The 24,556-nt window shown below is 40.5% G+C and overlaps 1 protein-coding gene and 1 non-coding gene across 3 annotated transcripts; one reads left to right on the plus strand and one right to left on the minus strand.

Moving 5' to 3' along the window:
* Positions 1 to 23,757, plus strand: LOC109629299 (protein kinase C delta type-like). Of its 2 annotated transcripts, none has more exons than XM_069511309.1 (18): positions 1 to 197; positions 1,388 to 2,283; positions 14,123 to 14,253; positions 14,454 to 14,726; positions 16,429 to 16,597; positions 17,864 to 17,895; positions 17,987 to 18,072; positions 18,242 to 18,371; positions 18,460 to 18,560; positions 18,667 to 18,751; positions 18,952 to 19,076; positions 20,287 to 20,460; positions 20,678 to 20,769; positions 20,907 to 20,969; positions 21,120 to 21,258; positions 21,509 to 21,697; positions 21,840 to 21,968; positions 22,352 to 23,757. In XM_069511309.1, the coding sequence occupies exons 3-18, from the start codon at positions 14,145 to 14,147 to the stop codon at positions 22,508 to 22,510; spliced, it is 2,055 nt and encodes a 684-aa protein (XP_069367410.1). In that variant the 5' UTR covers positions 1 to 197; positions 1,388 to 2,283; positions 14,123 to 14,144; the 3' UTR covers positions 22,511 to 23,757. The 2 variants fall into 2 exon arrangements, with proteins under 2 accessions (XP_069367410.1, XP_019942530.2); XM_020086971.2 differs by having other exon boundaries at positions 2,021 to 2,283.
* Positions 15,032 to 15,103, minus strand: trnae-cuc (transfer RNA glutamic acid (anticodon CUC)). Its single transcript has one exon. It is a non-coding gene; the product is annotated as a tRNA-Glu (tRNA).
* Positions 23,758 to 24,556: the final 799 nt, after the last annotated feature.

Here is a 24,556-nt window from a genome sequence, read left to right on the forward strand (position 1 = left end):
GTGATAGTAAGAAACCTTTTTTTTTTGTTTGCTGGGGTTGTGGAGAAAAGCTTGCTTCCCCAATTTAGCATAGTTCCTGCTGAACCAGAATGTTGGGTGGAATAAAACAAAGCGAGGGGTCCCTGAAGTGCAAGTCCAATGGATATCTGATTCTGAAAGCAGAGGCAGGCTGTATATGCTGGGAAGAGCAGGCAGAGGTGACTAATAGGAGTCTGTGATTGTTTTATAACGCTGTATATTTGTTTACAGCCACTGGGGCAGCGGGAGGCCTTCCATGACGGCAGATCGTCTTCTAGGAAGTGAAAGTAATGGAAAAAAAGTCATATTTTCCTCTCATTGGTTGTTTCCTTGCTATTAAAGATGATGTCAGTGACTGGATAGCATGGACACTGATAGCATGATGACTCTTTGAATCTAATTGGGATGTAATCTTTGTTCAGCTACTAATTATAGCTCAGAGAGATGTTGAAATTACTAGATTAAAGTCTGAGCCATGGCTGAAAACTTGTATCCAGACCACAGCTTTTCGTGTGGTTCCAAATCTATTGTCCTCTGCTCCAAATGTCTGTGGTGGTGATGACTAACTCCAGGCTCACTCAGAAATCTCCATCAGCATTCAACCCTGCTCACCTATTCTATATGTCATTGTTATATTCTCTTAAGAGCTACAAATCCCCTTTAGGAGTTGAGACAGCCTGGCTAAATTGAATGGGTTATTTTCTCTTAGTCATATGATATTTGGTGTGTGTGTGTGTGTGTGTGTGTGTGGGAGAGGGGTGTTTGATGACTCAGCACCACATCACCACGTGGATATCCGTGTTTTGTGTAGGAGAGGAGAGGGAGTGCGGAGGTGCTGTGCAGAGCCATTATAAAAAGTCAGGGCTGTTTTGGATTGGCCCATAAAATTGGATTCCTTTTTAACCTGTGTGTGTGTGTGTGTGTGTGTGTGTGTTCTGTATCTAAGAATATACATCGCTTTGATTTGCTCATTTTAAGTTTTTTTCCCTGCCAAATACACCTGTTTGACTTGAGGGAAAATGAATTTTGTTGAACCTGAAAAACTTTCCATTCACTTCCTTGTGTTGCTGCGATACAGTGTCAGGTTATGGTTAAGACAGGGGAATTCTGGGAAGACGCAACATTATTCATGCTCATGACCTGTAGCCCTAATGTCAAATTCCCATCACTAAAAATCAGGTTTGCAGAGTTGTGAGTCTGGTTCTGTCAGTTCTAAGTAAAGATCAAAGTTTTGATTTCATTGCTTACTTGTATGAGCTGCCTGGTGCTACAGTAGTTTCACTTCTCTCTTTCTCTGTGTGTGTGTGTATGTGTGTGTGTGTGTGTGTGGGTGGGTGTGGGTGTGTGGGTATGTGCATGTGTGTTGCAGGTATTACTCATGTTGTGAGGACCTAAATCTGTCACATGGGATCTTATTTGTGGGGACAAAGAGCAAGGCTCCATAAATTAATTTGTTTTAAGGTGAAGTCTTGTTTTAAGGTTAGGTTAGGTTGAGTTAAAGATTAGGTTTAGTTTAAGATGAGGTTTAGTTTAAGGTTAGGTTTGTTTAAGATTAGGTTTAGTTGAAGATTGGGTTTAGTTTAACGTTAGGTTTAGTTGAAGATTAGGTTTAGTTTAATGTTTTAGTTTAATGTTAAGTTTAGTTGAAGATTAGCTTTAGTTTAATGTTTTAGTTTAACGTTAAGTTTAGTTGAAGATTAGCTTTAGTTTAATGTTTTAGTTTAACGTTAGGTTTAGTTGAAGATTAGCTTTAGTTTAAGGTTATGGTTAATGTAGAGTTGAAATTTAGCTTAAGTTTAGGTTCAGGTGAAGTTTAGGTTTAGTTTGGGGTTAGGGTTATGTATGGTTAGGATTGGAGTAAATCTATGTAATGTCCTCTGAAGTCGCACGCGCACTCGCGTGTGAGTGTGTGTGTGCGTGTGTGTGTGTGCTTCTTTGGGAATTCACCTGCGTGACGTCACACGTTCACTCCACACTGCACGCGCGCGGAGCCGCAGTACAGATCCGAGCAGTCACAGAGGACAGAGGACAGAGGAGACGGAGGACAGAGGAGACGGAGGACAGAGGAGACGGAGGACAGAGGAGACAGAGGACAGAGGAGACAGAGGACAGAGGAGACAGAGGAGCGAGGAGACAGAGACAGTCAGTGTGAATGAACAGCAGCGGACTCGAACACTTCCTGAAGCGCCTCTGAAGAAAGAAGTGGCACTTCAGCCCGAGGTTCAAACACCAAACCCACGACACACTCGAGGCTCAGCGGAGGAGGTAAAGTCACAGTTCGGCGTCAAGTTAGTTCGAGGTTGTAAAAAAAAGAAACACTTGAACTCAGTGTGTTACAGTTGAGGCAATTACTGCAGTGTGTGTTAGCTCTCATAGTAATGATTGGACTGTGTGTATGTCTCCCTCTTCTCTGCTGTAGTCGTTGTTACGTAAGTGACGTTGAGCTTGTGTCAGTGCTCGCAGGTTCACTTCATGAGACTAAACTTTACACCTCTCCACTGACACCGAGGAAACACACCGGCACAACAAGTGGATCCTACACTGTACAAACACAGCAGTCTGCTGGGGAGTGGAAATGGAGCCAGGTTAAACCGTGGAGTTCAACCTTTAAGTTTGAATTATTGCGATAAATGTCACAATAGTTTCTAAGTTTAAAGACAGATTTGTGTTTCTCCCGAGTGAAGGTTGTGGTTTTAAACTCTTCTTTAGGAGCAGAGAAAGACAAACACACAATGAAACATTTTTCAACACACTGAGACTTAGATCAGAGTATATATATCCTATTGTCTGAACTTATGCATGCAATGAATCTTTTATGACGTAAACTTAGGCTTGGACAATATGTCGAAAGATGTTATCAAGGTAAAGTCGATATGGATGATTATCCTGATAAAGCTCACATTATTATGTCTTATTTTTATCTCTCTATGAGCAGAGGATGACATACACTTGATCAACAGCAAAACATTTATCAAATCTGAGGTAGTGCAATTATGTTTTCTCATTTGACTTCTGCAATACTGAAGCATTACACTGATATATATTGAACCTTTGCTGTATTACTATCGATTGTTGTACTGCCCAGAGCTAGTTAACAATGATCCTAACGCCCACCAACATGACCAGAAGCCAGAAAATCCTTGAAGCTATTTAAACCTGTAGACAAAGGGATTCCTCTTATGTTTGTAAGTTAGACAGCAAACCTCCCTTTAAAACAACTTAATTACCCTGACATGCAATAAACAACACATATTGTTTACTTGCTACATTTTTGTTTATTAAGTTGTTTAATACCTTAAAGTGGCTTATCTCAGGGAATCTTAATTAAAGTCTACAATCAAGTGGTTCTCTTAATGATACTTAAACCCCCTGACACTAAAGGATTGACTTTTCTTTCTATGTGTCCGAGTTGCTTACTCGTTCCAGTCACATGTTCATGCCCACGGTTCCATTCATACTAAAATAAGGGGCTGCATTGGTCTTGCGATCCAGACATGAGCACATGATCCCATGTTGTACCTGTACCATACGCAATTGACACGTACAGTCAGCATAGGGGTCCGTGCGTGCCCTAGCAGACATGGGTGGATGACGATTTGTGTAACAAGGACCATAGCGAACCCCAGTGGACTGGCGGACACGGAAACAATGAATTTGGCTTAAGGTGTTCAGTTCTCCAGGTTTCATACAGTCAATGCCCATAGTGCATCTTATATCCGATTAACATCATATTTTTCTATTGTGTATAAGTCCAAAAAGTGAATGTACTTTAATTTCTGCAAGTACAAAGCTGGAGGAAGAGTTTCACTGCACTATAGTTCATCTTGGTTTCTGATTTGATCTGACAGCAGCAGAGTCATGTCATTACAATACAGATGATGAACAGCAGCGCTCAGGCTCATTGTGGTCGAACCAGTATTGAAGCAGGTTTACGTCACTCAACTGTAACTTGAGTCTGAATTGTTAAAGGTCTTTACCTCATGACAATGCACTCAGGTTGGAGCTGGTCATCACCCATGATACTAACATCTGTTTATTGCCATGAGTACATCATTGTCATTGTGTTTTCTGCTTGGCCTGTTTCCAACCATCTACGTAACGCAAAAAGGGCGATAAAGGATGGTGAGTTATGAGAACGCAGTGTTTAGTTTAAGGGAAGTGTCAGTGTAAAAAGAATACCCTGCATTTTAGCGGCTGAAAATAACTTGGCTGTCTGAATCCACAGTAGCTGACACGTCTTGTCAGCTCCACAGGTTCACTAAACACATTGTCCTATTTAGAAATATTCTTTATATTGCTTGTGAAAGTCTTGTGTCACAAGAACCTGTAACACAATCCGCCTGCAGTTATTGGTGTGTCAATATTGGCTTGTGGCTCCATGAGCCCTCGGAAGACACGGTTGGGACGTCGGCTCAGTCAGGACCGGAGTCACCCTTGTAGCGCTTAAAGCTCAATAGAACAATATGCTCAAAAACACCTCACCTTCTTGTATGTATGAATTATTTATTTTGATACAGGATTGCAGTGTGGGGTAAGCTTAATCACAGCAAATGAAAAGTCCAAACCATCAACTACAGTCACAGCTGGGTGTTAAACCAGCTCACTTTTTAAATACAATCAATCTGCACATCAGCAGTCAATTATAATTTACATAATTCATTTTGTGGTTTAAATTTAAATTTGGTAAATCTTGCTGCTTTACTTCCATTTTGTTGCACTGCTCTTTGGGACGAGGCAAAGTTAAACACCAATGAGTTGAGAAATTTGGTTTATTTTTTATTTAATAAAAGGATGTTTTCTTTAGTACATCCTGCTCAACACAGTAATGCACTGTAAAAAAAAAAGTATCATAGTGGCAAAACATCAACAACACTATTAAGTTGCAGTATCTTCAAAACTGTGTGTACACTTTGTTTAATGTACCGTCGAATATAAAAAAAACACATGCCAACACAGTATGTACACTACAGTTCTTTTGTTATGATGAATAGGAAGTGAGTCCCTCAAGAGAACACCTACAGTTAACACACACACAGACTCACATAAAAACTTAGTTGGCACAAGTATGCAAAATCAATGCTGTGTGAGTATTTGTCCTTGCATGGTCCCTCTCTCTCTTGATCTCTCACACACACACACACACACACACACACACACACACACACACACACACACACACACACACACACACACACACACACACACACTACATCATAGTATCCTACTCGGCTTTCCTCCATCAGATGCAATTTTGTCTGACTTAACCAAGGCTTTGTGAACTGTGAGCTGGGCAGAAATGGACACCGCTCTTAATGCATGTGGAGAGAACACACACACACACACACTCGCACACAAGGCAGCAGGATTAATTCCATGCTCGTATAGCAGGTTTGATGCCCTGCCAAAGTTCTCAGCAATAGAAATAGAAGAAAGAAAATCAGAAAAGGTTAACCCTGCACAACATCTGAGGTTTGTGTCATTGTGTACTGTCACTTCTCACATCCATTTGGCAGGCAGTAACAGCTTGTATTGATTTGGTCTTAGGTGAATGCAGTATTAGGGGAATGTATCGCAGCATCCACTCATCTGACTCTGACCTTGAACCAGCAGTGTCAGCTGTTCTTCAGGCTTAAATCACTTTTGTTTCATGTATAACTCTCTCTCTCTCTCTGTGTGTGTGTGTGTGTGTGTGTGTGTGTGTGTGTGTGTGTGTGTGTGTGTGTGTGTGTGGGAGAGGGGTGTTTGTGAGAGAGAGAAAGAGAAAGAGAGTGTAACATCACAGAGGGGCAGTTAAATGCATATTTTCAAAATTTTTGAAGGTGTGAACTGAAGGTCCCCAGGCAGCATCTGCTACATGTTGTCTGTTGACATGACCTCTCTGTCTCTCTGTCTGTCCCTGTGTGTGTTTCTGTCATTGGCTGTCGTTTTCATTTGGTTCACTCTTCCCGTCTACTGGGGACTGAAAAGTTAATTCCGTGGGTGAGGTTAATGTTAGGTATCTTGTTGTTATGGTTAGGGCCATTCTCCAGGAAATTAATTTAGGTCTAAAGTTTCCAGAGTTGACCAACGTGTGAGTGTGCACCCGTGTGTGGTTGGTGAAGCGGGTGTTAGACATTAACCTTGGTTAGTGAAAGAAAGGAAGGCTTATGATTCTTTCAAGTCAGCCTCCATTGAAATTCATTAAAGGCTGCTTTGTTCTAGGTTATTAGTGTGTGTGTGCGCGTGTGTGTACACACGCACTTATGTACTTCTGGACAGGGTTAGTACTGTAACAACACATACCATCGTGCCTCAGTGTAAGACTTGTGGATTAAGGAAGGTTTTGTAAGACTTAGTGTTTTGCATGACTTTGTTTGTTGTTTGAGGGTAGAAAAGAAAATCAAATGATGCACTGGGCTCAATGTATAGGTTACTACCTCCGTCAAAGAGGTAAAGCTGCCTCGTTATTTTTAACTGGGGTTATTTGAGTGCAGATCTGGATCTAGATGAAGATAGAAAACCACTGACAGTGTTGCGTTATTGAAAAGGCAGATAGATGGATGTGCAGACTTGACAGGGGTACAGTATGTACTCAACATGCCCACTTCACAATCAACAGTATAATCACAACTAAAACAGCCTTTTTCCATTATGTTCCTTTCATTTCCAATGTGCTTTCTTTGAGCTTATCATAAAGAGCGGCTTTATGATGCATTAAATGTTAAAATCACATCCACACACAAGGTTATAGTCATAGGTGTGGTCTGGTTAACTAACCATGCTTGTACAGGTTCATAATAATTGTGTGATGCATGTTTGTTCAGCTCTCGTTTCCTGAGCCACCAGCTGTTCTGTAGCTCCATCAGCCAGGTTGCTCTGAGTCTGAGCTTTTTGTCATTCACTAATCCTTGCACCTGACTCGCTGTCATAGTGTGTCTCTCTTATATAATCTCTATAAACAGATTCTGCTCATGAATATACAGAGACCAGACGCCTTCTACATACTGTTTCAATCACGACCAATCACGTTTGAGCAGGCAGCGGTCCACGTGGAGAGGCAGAACACATTGAGCCAATCGGCTTTTTAATTTATCTACATATATATGCAGATAGATGTTAATAGAAATGTCATCTGAACCTAAAACACCCACAAAAAGTGCTGATGTTTGTGTTTTGTGTGGAGAAACATTTTCACGCTGGTTAGACTGTAAACCGTATAAGGCAAATACAAGGTGGACTCTTGGCTCGAATATTTTACACTTGAAACCCCAAAATATTGGCCTTTGCCAACAGACATCATCAGAAAAGTAACACAACAATCAATGATTTGATCATATGGGATGAAACGACAGGACTCATTTTCTCAAATTTCTTCTTTCACATTTCCTAACATTGCTTATAAAATGCATTATGGGAACATGTCAGTTGAAGAATGTGTCAAGAATACTTCCTGGTTTTCTTGACAGTGGCTCAGGGTAACAGGTGACTCAGCAGCCTGCAAAGCTGGTGCCATCTCACATGGTTTGTTTGATATCACCTGACAGCTCTGGTTTAGTGATCTGTGCACCTGCATGTGTTTATCTACTACCTTTATTTACCATCCTGTCAGGCCTGTTTTGTCGCTCACTGACGCAGACATGATTACCACCTAAGGATCTGCAATATGACCAAAGTCTCATGTCCTGACAGAGGACATTTCATATCTAGATAACGAATCTTCAGTTGCTGCTCAGACCTTTTCTTGGCCATTTGAATTGGGCCTTTGCAGATGTAAGTTACAACAGCAATTGTTATCTCTTTCCATCTTCATGATTCTCTGCTGTGGACAAAAACCTCTTGCAACAAGATTGGCATGATTCTTGCACATGTGGTAGAGGAAGTTAGTGGTGTTTGAATCTGAATCAGTCTGCAGCATATTTTTCTTGCACAGTTTTCTGGGCCATGCTAAACTGCGTCCAAGATATAGCCATTATTTGAGAACAACCATTTTGTTTAGTTTTAATGACTTTTGTTCTGTGTCATGTTCACCCTCCTCCATGTTTGTTTGCATTGCTCTCGTGTTGATTTTCTGCCTGCATCCTTTCAGCATAGAAGAAGGCCCAAAGCCCTGTCCAAATGATGAAACCATAGACATTTTTCTATCATCACATGATAGATATGTCCCATTAGCACCTATTACAAGTTTAGGTGAAATATATCATTGTTATTGAAAGTTTATGAATACATTTGTAAATGTTTTATTCAGTTGCTGATGAAATTCAGATTATAATGCCAATTATTCCATACTCTCATTGTGTCATTTCACACGTTCTAGTTGATCATCACTAGCTGACGTATTTTACTGAAAATATCAGTGAAGATAATCAGTCCGGTCAAAATTTATCTTCATACAGAGTGAATGAAAGAAATGTACATGCTGCTAGTCTCGAAGATGTGTCTCAACATTTCTCACCCAAGTTAATCAGTACCTCTGATCTCCTTTTTTCACATAACACAGTTTGACTTGACTGAGGAGGAAAGCAGAGTTGTTACGAATAACAATGGCTGCACTCTCTTCAAATATCTGAGTAAATCCTGACAGTGAGGCAGCACACAATGACAGGACCTTGGAACCAAAGCAGTTGAATGTTAAAAACATCTGTGCTTTTCAACCTGTGACATATTCAAGTATCTTTAAAAGCAAATGGTAGGTTGCTGAGTAAGCACTTTTAAAATCTGTTTAAATACAACTTTTAAACTTAAGTCATTTTGATATAAATCAGTCTAGTTAACAGTATTACAGTAATAAAGGCTCCATTCTATTTAATTGAGACGGTAGAAGCTGATGCCCCTGTATTACATAAACTCACAGTTTAAGTGGAGTGAGTGTATATGAGGAATCTATTCAAAGTCATAATATGTTGTAACTGGTTCCTTTTGATTAGTGGCTGTACGAAATCACCAATAGACATCAGGCATGTACTGCCGCCGTATTGACTTCTGGTTTGTTTTGGAGACTTTTGCCTCCCAGTCTGGGAGTGAAGCACATTTTCAGTGGGCTTGGTGTCAGGTAACTCACCTCAGTGTCCAGACAACAACATTCCACTGTGGCCATGAAAATGTTGGGTTTTCTTTAGGATCTGTTTTCTGCTGCTTTTTCCCAAGATTGTGGAACTATATATAGAATAGGATCCTCAAGTGTTGACATAAACACCCACAATGCATGCTCCTTTTGGTGTAAACAACTCTTGACTCAGTCGTCAGAGCAAGGATTAACCCTTCAACAGTGTTGAATACGACTCAGAATTCCTTTCAGCCATTCTGCAGGCAGGTCTGTGGACAACAAATACAAAGCATTTCCCATCACTGGTTAATGAAATGTCTCTTCTGTTGAATTGTAGATGACTGTTGTTGTCATTCTCTCCATAATTGTACCTGTCTTTGCTCAGACACACTGATTAACGGCTGACACGCAGGAGTGCCCAAACCTGCCAGACCGGCTCGATCACTCCTTCCAGTACATGACATATCTTATAATTCAGGGCATACCAGACCTCTGACTGCATCGACCAGTGTGACTGATGATAACACATCTTTTGTAGACATCTCTGTCTGCACTCTTGTACTGTTTGATGCAGTTTGGGTAATGGAAGATTTGTGTCATATCGTTCCAAGTAAATATTCATGTCAATAATCTATATATTTTACCTGCTAATTATTGAAACATATTATCTGCTGCCTGTTGCTGACATTTTTAAATGTGTGAGGTGTCATTTTTTGCATAAGAACTTCTTAAACATCCGCTAATGAGTGACAGCAGAAATGTTCATGTCAAGTCAAGAGACATTTAATGGCTTGCTCTACTTACTTAAGTCATCTTGTCATGTTTTCCACATACTGTGCCATCTTCCAGTTTGTGTATAATTTATGGATTATTTTGTGTTGTGCAAAGTTAGCACATACAGCGCAGGCAGGGAGTCCAAGCTAACATTCCCCTGCAGATGTTTCAGGCGAGGACAAAAGCTAAAGAGCTAAAAAAGCTCTTAAAATGCTGTTCATCTTACTGGAAATTGAAATCATTGTGGTTGGAACCAGTGAGGACTAATCTGGTTCTCTCATTCAGTCTGATTTCTGCTCATGTCCACTGGCCTGCTTCACAGTATGTCGCCTATCTGGTTTTTTTTCTTTCCCTCCCTCTTGCTCTTTTCCTCTACCCACCCCTTCCCCAATTGCATGTGCTCATTTTTTCCACTCTCTCTGGGGAAACAAGGCTCTCTTTTCTTTGTAGCAGAGTCGATGTATGTGTACACAAGAGCGAGTGTGTGTAAAGGCCAGAGAAAACTGGAAACAGGCTGTAAAATGTACATATTATTAATATACTTTTGCATGTGTCAAACTCAGACAGTGATTAATGTTTTTTTTTGTATGTGTGCCTGTCTGTGTATATGCATGCCTCAGCCATACAATGAGAGCTCTAACAGTTTCTCAACCCTCCTGACCTCACTCAGAAATGGTTGCTTGTTGGTATCCTCTTCACATCTCAAGGTCACACAAACTTGTTCTCAGCCTAGTAGAGACATGGCAGAGAAGTGGACCATTGGAAATGTATATCAAAAAAGATACCTAACATGTGAAGATCATACTAACCTATTTTCATTTACTCTAGTGCACAATATATCTTCACGCTTAGACACAAGGGTTGTTCTACCCCATCTCTGGAAACTTTCAAAGAACTCCTGAAGTCCACCTGTTCACAAAGACTTTGCAGCCATGGACTCCTTTAAGGGCATTATATAAATCCAAGTTTATTATTTTATAAATGAAGAGCATTGATTCTCCCTGTATTATTAGTATTTATGTCCTCTCCAGCCTACTTAGTCACATGTGGCATGTGTCGAAAGGAGGAAGCAAAGTTGAAACTGCGACTAGCATTAGTTACGAGTTATGAATCATTGTGTGTGGATTGAGTGTTCATGTGGTGTCGGAATAACTGAAAAAATTAGGAATTAAAAATTCCTGACGGAGAAGATTCACGTGAACTCAGGTCGGAAATGTTGGTACTCGAATTGCTGACATCATCACTTCTAACTAATGAGCATGATTTTACTATCAGTTCTGAATAGTTTATTTTTTGATAAGAATGTCAAATGTTACATTTGTCACTTGCAAATTGTATTTCCATCTCCCACAGGCACCCAACACTACTTTGTAGCCAATACAGAAATGTGTATGATTAACATGCACATTTTAAATCATGTATATGTCTCTTACACCAGATCCTTTTCTTTGCTCTTCATTATTATAGAAATATTGGAAACAGATATCAATGTATTGTTTAAATGCTCTAAACACATAAATACAAGACATTTTTATAGCATTTTACAGCATCCATGTTTTTTCCATATTTCAACTTTCAAAGAGTACGTGAATGCACAGTGGGTTACTGTCAGACAGTCCAAATAAGCCAAAAGCAGGTCATATACCATTTTGGTCACCAGTTAACTTTAAATCAAACTGGCCACTGAGTAACTTTTGACTTAAGGAGCAGTTATCGGTTAAGTGATAGCTACTGAGTCGTCAGTTGTTGTCTGGGATATCACACCAGCAGCCTTGCGTTCACAAGCCTGCCTCAGTACAACTCTGCTGCCTCCTACACAATACAGATCCTGAGTGGTTCAGTTAAACAAGAATTGTGTCCAGCTGCTCACAGTTATACACATGAGAACATACACCTGAGATTTGCTCTGTGTGGGAACAGTAATGGATTGTTAAGCAGTTCCCAGTGGGGATTCCAGAAAACCAGTGGATGTTAAAGAGGAGATCTCCACAGGAAAATGGTTAAGAGCTTAATGTCTTCTTTCTAAAATTCTGCATTTAGATTAGTCTTTAGCGGATGAAATGAAACGTGATCTGATCCAACCTGAGCTGAAAATAGCATCTACACTAGTCCACTTTTACAGGCTGAGCAGAATACATGTACACACTGTTTATGAGGCACACACTGGTTCAGTCACTAAGGACCTCATTAGGCATTCAGCAACGTGAAAAGCATCAAAAAGACAAATGTCTCCTCATTAATGTTTAACTATTTGAACAAAACAGGAAGTGTGCAGTACTTTTCTACAGGGGCTTCATGTACATATTCATGCTCAAGCATAAGAAAGTTTCACTGGGCATTTTGCTTTAGAGATTACTGCCCACAAATGTATTTTAATAGAGCAGCTTAACAACATTGAGAATTTAGAATGAGTTGCTGTTTTTCCTCAAAGTGCAGACGTGGGTGTCTCTGAAATGACTATTAAACCAAGATTATGTCAATGAAGCAAGCAACTACAGCTTCAAGAGATCAACTTAAGGAATTTATAAGCTGACAAGAATGCTGTGTGGAAATTCTTGGAGGATTTCTGTAGGCTTTTTTTTACTGTTTGGGGAATTAGGATGTAGGGTAATATGCCCTCTAGGTCCTGCTAGTGTGTGACGCAGCATTTGTGTGACTCGAGTGTGAAATAGTGGCGATGACATCAGAGGTTCAGAGAGTGTATAAGTACAGGTCAGTCAGACAACTCACGTTCAAATGTTTATTGCAGCAGTAGAACAGGTTTGTGTTTGGTGTCTAGGCTCCGACTCAATCACTCCCCTGATATGATTCCACAGATATGATGGGAGTGACAAGCAAATACTTGTAAACCCCCATCGGAGCCTACAGGTGGATGCTGGGGTGGTGGAGGGACTGAAGCAACTGGTAGATATACTGCAGCAGCAGTGTGAGCAAAGGGGTTGATGGGAAATTTCTCTCTGCTTAAATAGGCCACCTAATAAGCTAGATGTGTATTATAGATGATTGTGGAGAATGAGGTATGTCACATGATGTGTGTCACATGATTGGAGCAGCGCAGCTTGAGTTGTCTGCCTGAACTAGCTCACAGGGTTCACTCCATTTGTTCTAATCATACATGATAGCTTTAGATCATTGTATATCTTCTGCATTAGATTAAATGAATTTTATCATTTTAAAGTTATGAGAAAAAGTTCAGGCCCCATTTGCAGGCCATACAAAGCAAGGATCTTGCCTGGCATTTTCACTATAGCAGATTTTCTAATTAAAACAAAAACAAAATATGCAGTTATTATTGGCTTGACTTTATGTATAAATAGTGTGTGTTCATTTGTTATACCACACTTTTTCGTAATTGTGTTCAGGAACCACTTAAAGAGGAAGTACACAGAACACGTGGAAAGCAGTGGTGAGCAAATCTGTCAATGGAGCAATTCAGCCTAAATGAAGCAAGAGGATGGACACTTTCGCAAATTGTGTTTTCTGTTTCATTTGTTGTCCCAGAAGTGTAAAATTACATTTTCACTTCAATGTTATTTTCAAGGAATGTAAAGAGAAATCAAAGAATATATTGACTAGAGTCTATAACTTCAAATATCACAGATGTGGCATTACAGCTTCGTGCAAAATTGTAAGATTATAGTCTCACATTAAAGCAGTAGACAGAAAAGATTTTGAAAGGATATTTTCCTTTAAAATACTAAAAAAGCTGCCTGAATGATCCCTTATAGAACTACAAGGTGTTCTGGTTTAACTAGTCTGTGAGTAGTGGCCCCCGCGCTTCAGCCTACACCACCAACTGAAAAAAGAAACACTAAAAGAATAAAATGTAACCAAACAAGACAACTAGTACCTCCTCTGCAGAATAAAATAAAGGCACACTTGTGCGCTCACAATCACCAGGGCTGATGCTTGGTATAGAAAGTTCTCTATTACCAATATGCTGATTTTTAAACGTGGGTAAAACGGCTGAAAAAGATGACTAATGTCTGTCCAATTGCGAAAAAGGGTCTTGTGATGTAATCCTCCAAAACTCTACTGCATATAAACTTCATGTTTGCCTTTGTCACTAACAGTGGAGCTTTCTATTTTTTGTAAAAGTTTGATCTTTTTGACTTTCTGTCACTATGCGTCTCAGTTCAGGAGGACCTCTGTGTTCCCTCATCCATCATTACTGGCAGATGTTTCCAAAGTTATTTTCCAAAGTGTCTTCTATTTTAAACACACACCATGAGTAATACTAGTAGAATCAAAATATGAACGTGTGTGGATATGGGACTTTCTAACTCTGGGTCTGTGTCTCTGTTCCAGGAGGCTTCGGTGAGTTGTCACCATGGCACCCTTCCTGCGTATCTCTCTCAATGCCCATGACTTGTGCGTTCTGCCCCCTCAAACTGACCTTCCAATATGTGCCATCAAGATGAAGGAGTCTGTCAGCACAGGTATGTACTGACGCACACATCCTCAGTGTAATTGTGTTAACAGTCTTCTTCTGAGCTCAAAAGTCAGTTTGGCAAACTGACTCTTTACCATGTCCAGGTAGTTTCTGTTAAAGCCATTCATGTGCTGTGACCATCCTGAGAATGAAAAAGTAAAAGATGAGCATTTTCTTCCAATGGATGATCCCAATGTTCTTTCACAGAGCGAGGAAAGACCTTGGTCCAGAGGAAGCCCACCCTCTATCCAGCATGGAAGTCCAGTTTTGATGCTCACATTTATGAGGGGCGTGTCCTAGAACTGGTTCTCATGCAGAAGACTGAGGAGCCATTGGCCAAGGCCACAGTGGGCGTGTCTGTACTGGCAGAACGCTGTAAAAAGTCCAAAAACAACGGACATACCGAGTTCTGGGTGGACCTACACCCTTCAGGGAGGATCCAGATGGCAGTACAGTTCTTCCTGGAGGACAGCGATGCAGGTAAAATGCCTACATCTTATGGACTGAACATTTGATTTAGTTCAGAGTATTTTTGTAACATAATATTAATTATTAAAATAAGCAAATTCAAAAAGAGACTGTGGGTTTGTCTGGGTTTTTGGGATCAGAATTCAGTGACAGTTTTCAGAAACAAAGCACTACACTGTTTAAGTTAAGATTCACTTATATCATTGAGTAATTTTGCCATGCTTCATTGTGTGATGACATTAAAGGCATTCTATTCTATTCTATATCACACCCTGTCTGATGATTGTAAACATTCTTTTAAATTTTAAAACAAGTAGTTCCCTGACCGGGAATCGAACCCGGGCCGCGGCGGTGAGAGCGCCGAATCCTAACCACTAGACCACCAGGGAAGTGTGTCTGTGAGTTTCGACGATAGAGTGTGCTACTCCACTGTTCCTTGCCCCCTCCCATCAGTTTGTTCTCACCCCAGAATCAACCTCCTGCATTTAGTATAATATGGGAGGCCCTCTACTGGCAGAAAGGGTCCTCATCTAGTGTTTCTACAAGCAACCTAACATGTTAGTTACTGTCAGCCTCTCTGAGGAGTGAGCAGTCATTCTTGGGTCAAACTGCAAAAAGCTTTCTGTCTAAATCACAATGTGCTTTTCAGGTGTGGGAAAGAAACCAACTGCAACAGTTCTTCATGTTCATGTAGACATTTTTTCTTCGTGTTGCTGGCTTTACAAAGATGCCCTCTTGTAGTTCTCCGTTTAGAGACGACAAACTTGTAGGTTTGAAGAGTTTTCATAGAAGTGTTCTCTACATATTTGAGGTTATTAGCTGCCATTAGCCTGTAATGGTCGGGATACTTAACTGGAAACAGATGATGGCTCACTCCCCTGCAGGGAACCCAAGTCACTCCTGACATGGAGTGGACTGGGTGAGATTTACCAACTGGTTCTGGTTAGGAGAATTACTTTTGTAGCAGTCGGGGGTTCACTGTTCAGGGTTGGAGGGGGTCATGAGAAGGAGGTGTGCCTACTGTTATGAACGAGATCCCTACTCCCTTAGCTCCCTCCTACACACTCCACAGGTTTCCTGAAAAGCAGAGTATTTTTAGGCATGTGTGAACAGCCCTCGACGCTGTCTGCCTCAGCTGTCTGTCATTGCCCCCCTCTCTCACTCCCACTTTCTTTGCTCGGCTCACTGAAACACTGTCCAAAAACAAACATCTGTCAGGAGAATGGCAGAGAGGAAGTTCGCTTATCTCTCACCTCATCACTCTTCCCACTTTTCCCCCGTCTATCAATTCTGTCTTTGAGGCTACTCCCTTTTTCGAATTGTTCTTGTTTCTCAACCCTTCCATCCCTCCCACCCACTCTCCCTATCTCTTCCAGAGTTTCTGCTTTCTTTGTTTACTTCTCCCACGCCTCTTTTTACACTCTTCTCTGGGAGACTTTTGACCCCACCTTGTTGACTGAAGTCAACAAGGTGGGGCACCCAATGGCTATTTGACTGATTTATTCCCACTGTGATGTCATTTTAAAGCCCAATAATAGTGCTTGATCAGATATATATTAATAATAGAATAAGGATAGTTAACTAAGTATTTAAAAAGTCGAAAAAGGGATTTGGGACTTCACTTCAAAGTTTACCCTGTTCTCTTTTTGTTTTGAGCAGACATAAAGTATACAGTAACTCATTTTGATTTGCTTATGGAAATGTTTCTCCTCAGAGTCTATGAATTCGTCAGTGAAGCATTTTCCAGAGGATGGAGTCACAACTCTCAACAGGAGGAGGGGAGCTTTCAAGCAGCCCAAGGTTCACTTCATCAAGAACCACGAGTTCACCGCCACTTTCTTCGGCCAGCCCACCTTCTGCTCTGTGTGCAGAGAGTTCCTCTGGTGAGAGGCCTGCCTCTGTTACATGACAGCTGATCACACTTGTGTGCTTTCGCTGGTTTGCATATCAAATAAATATTTTTCTTTGACACTTAGTGTTTCTGAGTTCCAGTGAGAGGCTTCTGATGGACATCACTCACCCAGAAGCAGCTAACATGCCTGTCAGCTTGTTTTTCTAAAGTGTTATTATGATCAGCATTGTATTTTTATCAAGACACTAGTGCAGCTTTAATAAACTCAGACCATTGTGCCATTACCTACTGAATATTCTCTGGGCACCAAATGGGACAAAAACATCAGTTGGCCGATAAGAAAATCCCAGGCCCCCCCAAGGGTGTTTCTCAAAAGACCAATTAGTTGCAATTTAAGTTTCCTAAATGGAACAGTGCCGGGGGGCGGGAGTAATGGTAGAAACAACAGCAGGGCTGCTACTGTGGGAATCAGTCACCATCTAGGGAAGTCCCACAAGGATGTCATGAAGTGTTCCAACTATGTAAGCAGGACCAACCTGAGCCAAACTCCCCATCTCACAAAATACATTATTTTATTTTCTCTTACAGGTTCAGTGTGTAAGATTTAGGTGAAAGGGAACTATTGGTAGACATTTAATGTAGAATAATCCTCATGATGTTTTCACTAGTTCATTTCATCTAAATTGTATGAATTCTAGTTTTCTTTACCCCAGAAAAGGCCCTTTATATTTAAATACTTTATATTACCATTGAGGGGACCCTCTCTACGGAGGTCGCCATGTTTTCTACATTAGGCCAGACTGGACAAACTAAACACCTTTTGAGTTTTTATGACAATTAAAGGCTCCCACAGTTTCTTTTTCATGTTTGGAAGTAGAGGGTGAGATGAGGGGTGTTCAGCTGCAACATCCAATTTCAACTCTTGATATCACAAAATTCTACACACTGTACCTTTAAGAGACGAGATGGAGGAAATTTGAAGCATGATTTCTTCAGGTCATGCTGAAAAAAAATAAAACCCCTTATTAAGAGTTGTTCAGGTCTCTCTGCTTTTCTCAGGGTTTATTTATTTATATAATACTTTGAAGAATAATTTTCAGTTCAGATGCAGTTTAGAGGTTTTTGCACAAAGGTCTAGGTCAACTTGTGCATTTTATTATAATACATAAATGACAGTAAATAAATGTAGTAATGAAAAGCATCTTAAATATATTTCTCTGTTATCAGCAGCCATTATTTCTTTCCTCTTTTTTTCACATGTAATAAGGATTTCTCAATCTCTTTTAATCCATTTTAGGGGGCTCAACAAGCAAGGTTACAAGTGCAGACGTGAGTGTTTATTTAATTGTTATCTACATTTTTATCAGATTTGATCCTTTTTGTATTCTTATCAAAATATGTCATTGTTTATTTCACTCAGAATGCAATGCGGCAATCCACAAAAAATGCATCGAAATAATCATTGGCAGGTGCACTGGAACAGCTGCCAACAGTCGTGATACTATGGTGAGCAAAAGTTTATGTTCTTCAGTATAGATGTAAAACTTCACCTCATTCTGATACTGACTGTGAACTGAATTTGGTTCTACAGCGTTATCTTTTTATTAATTAAATATTAACTGTGGAATTGTATTTAGACTTTTACCTGTTTCTGTGTGTGTATGTGTGTGTGTAGTTCCAGAAAGAGCGCTTCAAGATTGATATGCCACATCGTTTCAAGCATTATAACTACAAGAGCCCCACTTTCTGTGACCACTGTGGCAGTCTGCTGTGGGGTCTCCTCAAACAGGGCCTCAAATGTGAAGGTGAGTCCCAAGGGTACATTTGTTTTTCTCTGTCATGCTTGCATCGTATTCCCTCTCACAACTTGACATGTGTTTCACCTGTGAACAGAATGTGGCATGAACGTACACAGTTACTGTCAGACCAAAGTGGCTAATCTGTGTGGAATCAACCAGAAACTGCTGGCAGAGGCTCTATCTCAAGTCTCCCAGGTTAACACCGAAACAAAACATTTTAGTTTGTGTAGACTGTGTCAAGTCAGTGTTAAAATATATGTTCTGTATCATAATTGGTTCAGCAAAATATTTTCTTCCACAGAAATCTATTAATAAGCCTGAAAACTCCAATGCAGCAGATGTTGGGATCTACCAAGACATCCAAAGTGCAACAGTAGACCCTAGTGGTAAGATGTGTTCATTGTGAGCACACACACATATATATATATACTGTATATATACTGCAAAGTCATTTGATTTAAGAGCAGTTATATAATGTTAAAATAGGTTTGGTATCATTTGAAATAACACCAGTTACATTCTTAAATCTTAGCTCATTAATGTTTTAATTTTTTACTTTGTATGTGCAAACTTGTATTTACAACAGGTGGTAATGGAAAGGCTGGAGAGATTGTGAGCCCAGTCCCAGCGGCTACTACAGTCCCCCGGGTACACCTCACCATGAACCACCTGGTGTTCCACAAGGTTCTGGGCAAAGGCAGCTTTGGAAAGGTGTGTCCGATGATCCCCATCTCTGAACATGTTCCTGAACTTAACATGAGATGCTTTGTCCCTTTGAGGATGTTTGCCCTCCATCATCAAAGTCTGTCTCCATCCATCCTTCAGCCACATTTTATGCCTCTGCACCAGTGACAGCCGTAGTTGAGCTGAGCTGCTTTCAGTGTCTGTCCATAATTGATCACGTGATATCTAAGGAACAACTTGAAGGAATTACGTCAAGTTGTGAACAAAGGTTCACTTGGACTTAAGGATCAACTGATTCAATTTCAAGGTCACACATCAAGGTCAATGTGACCTCACCTTTTGTGAAGGCAATATATCAGGAAATCTCCGATGGAATCTTTTACATCAGGCTTGAACATGCACTTGGATACAAAGATGACTTCTGTAGAATTTGGTGGGCAAAGGTGAAGGTCAATGGACAGATGCTGGTTGCATCTACAGCAGTACAAGTGGGATTTGGGATTCTCTTTGAGTAACCTTTGACTTTGTTTGTCATGCACCTCTCCGTAACCAGCTCATCTCCTCTGTTCTCCAGTTTCACTCAAACCCCCTGTGATAAACCTGAATGCAATGTATACTAATTTGATCTTGTCATCCACCTCAGGTGGTACTGTGACAAAAACACACACTGGTTTTATTTATTTTGTCGTGTAAATTTTATCATCTATAATTTAACTGAGAGTATCACTATCTATGTTCTTTCCTTGTAAAGTTACGACTTAAATGTTGGAAATAGTTTTTTCTTGCAATATAATTCCCCCTCTCCCAGCTCCGTAATTTATTCTTTTCCGACAATGGTGTCGTACATTTTTGATGAACTAGACTAGCTATACATCAGTAGATCAATACATCCCCCACTTCTTTTTAAATGACTTCCTTCTTGCACCTGGAGTGGGAGATGGTTTGGTGAGAGCTGCGTTACTCCATCAATATAGATCCCAGTCAACATTTGACAAATCATACAACCATTACAGGCTGACCTATTTCAGGAGGACAGAGAAGCCAAGCAGAGTTTAATTTATATCCACGCCCATTTGCCCATGATGGCACTGAGATAGAGCCGGTTAGAACACATAAGATAGGTAGGAGATATGAAAACTTCCTCATCATGACTTTTGTTTGCTGTAATTATACTTGCTATAATCACCGCTGTGATCACCCGATGAAGTGCTCATGCTGCGTGACTCTGACACCCCAGGTGCTTCTGGCAGAGCTGAAGGGAAAGGGTCAGTACTTTGCTGTGAAGGTTCTGAAGAAGGATGTCGTTCTCATGGATGATGATGTGGAATGCACCATGGTGGAGAAGAGAGTCCTGGCCCTCGCTTGGGAGAACCCCTTCCTCACACACCTCTACTCCACGTTCCAGTCTAAAGTAAGCAGAGATGTACTGAGGGTTTCATGATCAAAAGCTTAAAAAGCATCTTCTCTGATAGGGAATCAATCTGGGTCAGGACAGTAAGAGCAACAATTCCCAGTTGTTGATAAGGACCCACACACCCACCCCCTTTATCTGAACACTGTCTCTCACTGTCTCCTCATGTCTCATTTGTCTGTGTCCGTGAACTGACATTAATGTGTTGTTTGCACAGGAGCACCTCTTCTTTGTGATGGAGTACCTGAATGGAGGCGACTTGATGTTCCACATCCAAGACAAAGGGCGCTTCGATCTCAACAGAGCCACGTGAGTAAACTAGGATACCACTTAAAGAAACATGTGCCTCTGCAGTTGTCATATTGAACAGTTGAGAATGTGTAACTGATGCTTTTATTCACAGTAAAACAGTGTTTAATGCTTGTTTTGTACATTTCAATCCTCAGATTCTATGCCGCTGAGATAATAGTGGGACTGCAGTTCCTTCACTCAAAAGGAATCATCTACAGGTTAAAAAACATTTTGCATCAGTGTCTGGAATCTCTAATTAGACTTCAACAGAGAAGATTATTACTAAATCTTTTTTTGGATTTTAGACTACAATAATTTTAGCAGAATATACTCTACAAAAAACTAATTGTGATTGTGTCTTTCTGCAGAGATTTGAAGCTGGACAATGTGATGCTGGACAAGGATGGACACATAAAGATTGCAGACTTTGGCATGTGCAAAGAGAAAGTGTTTGGAGAAGCCAGAGCCACAACATTTTGTGGAACACCAGACTATATTGCACCAGAGGTTTGTCTTAAAGCTTTTTAAAGCATTTTGTAGTATTATATTATAATGTCTGTGTTAAAATCTTACATACATATTTAATCTGTATTTATAAATCGTATAAAATCTGAAGTGCCTTGTATTCCTTCCTTGTTTTGCAATATATGCCATCTTGTGGCCGTTAGGAGGCATTGCAGTGCCTGTAGTTACATTTCCTTTATGTCCTTATTCTCATTATGTACATCTCATGTTTTTTGTCTGTCTCCCATCATAGATCCTGTTAGGACAGAAGTACACCTTCTCAGTGGACTGGTGGTCTTTTGGTGTGCTCGTGTATGAGATGCTGATCGGTCAGTCACCTTTCCAAGGTGATGATGAGGATGAGCTGTTTGAATCCATCAGGTCGGACACCCCTCATTTCCCTCGCTGGATCACCAAGGAGGCCAAGAACCTGCTTGAACAGGTGAATAAATAACCTTCTTAGATACAAAGGCAAATATATCACAAACATGAATAGATTTTGAAAAAATTTTTCACAGTATAGTATGACAGGGAGTTGTTTTTGCTGTTTCTGTAGTAAAATCATCTATATCCTGTCATTTTAGTTGTTTGAGCGAGACCCCAGTCGCAGGTTGGGGGTGGTGGGAGACATCCGTGCACAATCCTTTTTCAGATCCATCAACTGGCCAGCACTGCAGAAGCGAGGGGTGGACCCCCCTTTCAAGCCCAAAGTGGTATGAACCTATGATTTTTTTATTCCTGAATAACTTATGTGCTAACAGAAATCCACCTCAGTTAGAAAACTCATGTTGGAAATATTTATTACAGCAGGGGAATGTGGTCAGAGATTGGATTCCTTGCTTCTTATCACTCCCAACAGATAGATTGCATGGAGTCATTGTCAGGCAAAGGGAGAGATGGGAAATATTTGCAGCTTGAATAAACAACTAAATTGAGAGGATATGTATAATAGAGGATTCTGGAGAGTGAGACCTCTCACATAGTGGAGCAATGGAGCCAGAGTTGACTAGACTCTAGAAAGCATTGCTGCATTAGTGTAAATATAACTGCATGCGTCCTTGATACCAAACTAAACTCCCTGAACTACCTCCCACAGAAATCTGCCAGTGACTGTAGCAACTTCGACAGAGAGTTCCTGAGCGAAAAGCCTCGCCTCTCCCACGCAGACAAGAACCTCATCGACTCCATGGACCAGGCAGCATTTGCTGGCTTTTCCTTTGTCAACCCCAAACTAGAACACATGATAACCAAGTGAACATGCAAAATGGTTTCCCTGGGAGCACGGTCCTAGCCCACCTCCCCAAAACAGGTTGTTGTCCTGCTCTCTTATCAACTGGATGGACAACAAGAACATGAAAAGATTTGGGCTCGACTATGACTTACACACTTCCTCTGTCAGAGGATGAGATAAAATAATACTGTTCTTTGCCAATGTTTAAAGCAATAATCATGTCTCAGTGGTCAAACATGTATAGGTGTATAAAAGAGTGTAAAGCTGAAGGAAATTAAGGGATATTCTAAAAGAAACTAATGTTATTATAATCAATGGGGGGAGTTGTCATTTCTGCATTCTGCTGTTTCTTACTTTTCTGCAATCTTGAAAATGTACAAATCGTCTAATGGACAGAATTTAAATGAATTTCTCTACATTTGAATTTACAGGCATGTGCACAAACCCCTTATTTTGTCATACAAATGTATCCACCTGGAATCGCACACGCATGTCAGGAGAAGTCAGTGGTATTACAGCACCCTGTGTTGCTTTGCCCGCTGTATGTCTGCTTGCACATCCACATCTGTGAGTGTGTGTTAGCACATCAGTGTGTGGGAGTGTGCAGGTATTTTCTTAGATGCAAATGGTGCTGCTGTGCAAGGAAACATTGTCCTGCTTTTGAATGAATCCTTGGTTTATCAAGGCGCCATAGGAAGAATTGTAGCACAAAGCTGGGGGAGGGAGAGTGGGGGGGTTGTTAAATCCCTCCGAATTAAGCTTATTGAGGAACTGTTCCCCTCACACTGCACATACACAAGCACCTCACAGCGTCTGAAAATCTGCGTCTGTTTTTTTCTTTAAATTTAGCACAGATTTAGCATGTTGTCATATTTTCTTTTCTGTGCCACTGATGTCAATTCAGGCTGCTCATAAAGCGTAACGTAAAATAATTGATCAGCATGTCATGCTCAGGTTCATTTCCTGGGTTGTCAGCAGACTAACTGGAAAGAGCTGTAGCAGCGGTGTGGTACTATACCTGAACATGTAGATGTGTAGAAGGATGTGTTATTTTGTGTGTAAGTGATGGGCTTTTTTCACTGGAAACACAAAGTCATTGAGATGTTTTATATTGCTTGAATGTAGGATTTTTTAACACGAGAAAAACAGTGCTGTCTTTGTACAAAACAATATGTACGTAATCATGAGCTGTCTCCTGAGTAAAGGGTCTACTTTTTTAATCTCCTCGTCTTTTACATCTGATTATAAATAAATATAATATAAACTCAAAATGCATGTTTGCTTGTGGATTTATTTTGCATTTTACATCTGTCGTTGAAGACTTGTATGTCGCTGGGCTTCATGTGTCAGCATTTATTCATGTATCCTATTGTAAAGACATATCGTAGAGTCTCCAATATTGTGAAAATGATTCTGCAGACCTGAACGCAGAAAAGAAGTATCTATGTAGGAAGACCTGTTGTGATTTACTGCCACGTAGCGGTCAGGTGATATAACTGCTCCCTCCCCTGTCCTTTCTAATGTGTGGACTGGACGCATTCCTGCAGTGCGCACGGCTGACCCTGTCCTCGTCCTCTGTCCCCAGCAGTAATCCACTGGCTGCTGCAGGATGTGACCACTGAACAAACAGGCCCTATAGAAGCTGCAGCCTGCACCGAGAGATAAAACCTGATCCAAGCCGTTGAGAACATTTGCCTTTATGCAAAAAACAGCCTTAAGCCTGAATGCAGCATTCAAAATACTGACCTCTTCAAAATTAAATGACCGCACACCATTATCAGGGGTGAAATAACATGACACAAAGGAACAAATAATTGATTTTGAATTGTATTTTTATTTGCAAAACCTAAATCCCTTATACTAGTTGTACAGTCTGATGAATGGGAGCTTATAGAGAGAGCACCCCCACACTTGTAATAAAATGAATGAATTTAAGAGTATACATGCCTTTTGATTTATGCACGGTATGTCCACGATTGTTTCCACTGTTCGTGCAACATCCGATCGCTTCTCTGCTGCTCACATTTCATGCACTGTTTCCACCAAACGCGGATATCTTTTTTTTTTTTT

This window comes from Paralichthys olivaceus, chromosome 2 (assembly GCF_024713975.1).
Source record: "Paralichthys olivaceus isolate ysfri-2021 chromosome 2, ASM2471397v2, whole genome shotgun sequence".
Classification (NCBI taxonomy): Eukaryota; Metazoa; Chordata; class Actinopteri; order Pleuronectiformes; family Paralichthyidae; genus Paralichthys; species Paralichthys olivaceus.

Coding starts and splice junctions, on each gene's coding strand:
- LOC109629299 (XM_069511309.1), top strand. CDS start 14,145: ATGGCACCCTTCCTGCGTATCTCTCTCAATGCCCATGACTTGTGCGTT. Junction 18,073..18,241: donor CCAACAGTCGTGATACTATG/GTGAGCAAAAGT, acceptor GTGTGTGTGTAG/TTCCAGAAAGAGCGCTTCAA. Junction 18,752..18,951: donor TGCAACAGTAGACCCTAGTG/GTAAGATGTGTT, acceptor TATTTACAACAG/GTGGTAATGGAAAGGCTGGA.